Genomic DNA, 3282 nt, shown 5'->3' with positions numbered 1-3282 from the left:
TCGACTCGGGATACTTATAAGATACTACCATGATTTTTTCAGATTTTTTGGTCCAAAAATAAATTAGGCCAAAAACCGGCCTTACCGACCCTCCCCTTTTAAATTAAAAATATCAATTTTCAATTTAAAAAATACATTTATTTTTTTAAGCAGTATAGTTAAAGTTCTCAGCAAAGAAAGGCATTTTCTACATAAATAGTTACATGTTTAACCAAAAAGATGAATTTTCTACACCTTGAATTTAAATTTGATTGAATTTTCAACAAAAAATTACTTTCCAACAATATTTTGGAATTGGATTACAAATTAAATTCATTTTATAGTTCATAGTTAAATTCTTAAATAAAATCATAGATTTTCAACGAAGATGATTCGTCATCAATTTTGAACAAAAAATAATGATTATAATTTTCAACAAAAAAGAACAACTTTTAAACAAAACAAAATTCTATCAAACAAGATGAATTTTTAACAAAATACCTGAATTTCCGAATTAAAATAATAAATGTACAATCCAAAATGGAATAGTTGAATCTTTAGTTAAAAAATAAATTAAAAAAATAAAACAAAAAAACAAAAAGGATACATTTTCGAACAAAAGATTGATTTTCTAATAAACAAGACGAATTTTTAAGAAAACACATAAATTTTCCACTAAAAATTAAATTAAATTAGAATCCAAAATAGAATAGTTATATTTTAATTTTTAAAAATTGATTTTTAATCATAAGAATTTTTAACAATATAGTTCAATTTTTACCAAACAAATTAATTTGTTATCAAAATAGTTTAATTTTCAATTCCAAAATATGAATATTCAACACAAAAATTTGAATTTTCAACCAAGAAAGGACATTTTACAAAATTCTTGAATTTCCTACCAATGAAATTAATTTTATAGTTCATAGTTAAATTTTTTACCAAAATCATACATTTTAAACGAAGAGGACATTTTGATACAGAAAAAGACGAATTTTCAGGAAAATACATCAATTTCAACTAAAAATTTTAATCAGTTAGGAAAAATTAATTTTCAATGGCAAAAAAAAACCACAAATTTTCAACAAAATAGTTGAAAACTTTCGAGAACAAGGCTGGATGTTCATCCTTGACTCTTTAAATGATTTGATTGATCATTTTTAATTTCAAGGTCGACTGACAATCAATAGGAAACTTTTTTAAAAATATTTATCATACGAAATTGAATTTCAAATAAATATTTTTAATAATTTTTGATATCTCATAAATTTATTCATAAAATGTTATAAATTGACAAAAATTGAAAATCCCATATATAAAAGTTAAAAAGCTTCACTTTCCTGTTGGTTTTACTCTGCCTTCAATGCACTTTTTCTCTATTTTGGTTTTATCCAGTTTTTGGAATTTTGAACATTTTGTAGCACACCTTTCAGAATTTTTCATATTTGCTTGTGTATTTTGGTTACGGGCTTGCTAAAGTCGTTCATAAATACGCAAACAAAATTATTATTAAAAATATTTGTTAAGATATTTTCTTTAAATTAAAAAGGTGAATAATGTTGCTGTTGAAATAAAAAGATAATATAAATAAATGAAATAAGTTAAAAATAATTGAATAAATACAAATAATAAAATAAATAAGTAAAAAAGAATAAAATACGGTTACTGTCTCTCACCCCTCGATACAATATTCTTTTAGGTGGATTTTTATTTTCATAGAATTTACCGGACCAATGTTCTTGTTCTTTCCACCAAATACGATGATATTCATTAGTCAACAATTGCTCTATGCATGATTTTTCGCTGGTCCTATTTTCAATGTCATAAATTTATTTCCTGTTTTGCCTAAAATATTTTAATATTGTCTTACTTTTCATAGGATGGAATGAAAATTTTCGTGTTTGTAAAGTCAGAGGATATAATATTGTCTGGATTTTTGATAGGAGTAGCAGGTGTCCATGTTGGAAGAGATTTTTTTTTACTCATTCCAATGAGAAAATCCTTAAAATATATATGGTAAAATCTCTTAACAAATATTAGGTTATAACTGACTGAGCCTTTTGAACTTTGTTACAGAATTTTTGTTTTTAAATTTCGTTTGTCACAAAATTAAAGTTGTCACGGAAAAAACATGAATTTAATTTAATAAAAAGTTGAGACATTATATGTGATACTGAATCGAAATTATTTACTTTTCTTTTATTTGTACTCCTATAAAATAATTATGTATTTTAAAAGTATATTAAACGTATAAAGTATGTATTTATCTATTAATAAACATTATAAATGTTCTGCGCCATCAGTTTTGTAAATGAAAATTTCAAAATGAGTAATTTTATTTCATGATAAAATTTATTTCTAAATATCCCTAAGAACTATTGATGAAAGAAAAACTTTCAAATGTAAATGTTTTTTAATATTCGGAAATAATTCCGTCCTTTGGTACTGGTAAAAAAATGTTCTGTGTCGATAACAAAAAATTCTCCGGTACCTGCAATAAGATAATTTTTTGAATTTACACGATTGAAAGATTTGCTTTGAAAACATGGAATTATTCAAAAAGATATTTCGACGTTTTAAAAAGATTAAAAAGAAATTTAAATATTGAGAAGATTTATTAGAATTGAGAACAAAATGTAGATTTACGAGAGTTTCGAAAAAAAAGTTTTTTAAGAGTTATTACAGGTTCTTAAAATTCATCGAAATTTTTTTATTAAGTTTTTTTTAAAGAATTAATTTTAATAGAAAATAATTGAAGAAGATTACAAAACTTATTAATAATTTTTTTAACTTAAAAAAGAATCTAGAAAATTTTAAAAGCAAACATTTTCAAATTTGCAAGATTAAAAAATTAATAAAAATATTAATTTATTAATATTAATATAATTTTAATAAAAATGCTTCAATAACTTTAAGAGTAAGTACCGAGGAGGTGAAAAAAGTATTAAGAGGGATGAACTATTCCGCACCGGGACCAGATTGTATCAAAACTTATTGGTCGAAGAAGTTTCCTTCAACCCATCAACATTTGGCCCGTATTTTCACCTCATATTTAAAGTCGGAAGAGCTGATTCCGGAGTGGTTGGTGGTAGGGCGGGATGTCGGGAGAACCTACTCATCGAAAGATGTGTCTGCAAAGATGCAGAATTCTACCAGCGTGAACTATTAATGGCCTGGATTGATTATCGGAAAGCTTTCGATTCGACCTCCCATAGACTTATCATCTGTCTTTTGGAAATCTTAAAGGTTCATCCGCAAATAGTTAGGTGCATAGAGAGATTGATGCCGCTTTGGAAAACCAGA

At 25.1% G+C, this 3282-nt stretch overlaps 1 protein-coding gene across 1 annotated transcript; it reads right to left on the bottom strand.

Annotated features, from left to right (window-relative positions):
* Positions 1 to 1252: 1252 nt before the first annotated feature.
* LOC117180221 lies at positions 1253 to 2034 on the bottom strand. Its single transcript, XM_033372606.1, has 3 exons — positions 1850 to 2034; positions 1656 to 1788; positions 1253 to 1452 (listed from the first exon to the last, which is right to left on the bottom strand). Exons 1-3 carry the CDS (start codon positions 1963 to 1965, stop codon positions 1312 to 1314), a joined length of 390 nt encoding a protein of 129 aa, XP_033228497.1. The 5' UTR covers positions 1966 to 2034; the 3' UTR covers positions 1253 to 1311.
* Positions 2035 to 3282: the final 1248 nt, after the last annotated feature.

Source organism: Belonocnema kinseyi, chromosome 9 (assembly GCF_010883055.1).
Source record: "Belonocnema kinseyi isolate 2016_QV_RU_SX_M_011 chromosome 9, B_treatae_v1, whole genome shotgun sequence".
In the NCBI taxonomy this organism is placed as follows: Eukaryota; Metazoa; Arthropoda; class Insecta; order Hymenoptera; family Cynipidae; genus Belonocnema; species Belonocnema kinseyi.
The sequence above is the reverse complement of the archived record's forward strand: the minus strand, read 5'-3'. Positions and strand labels throughout refer to the sequence as shown.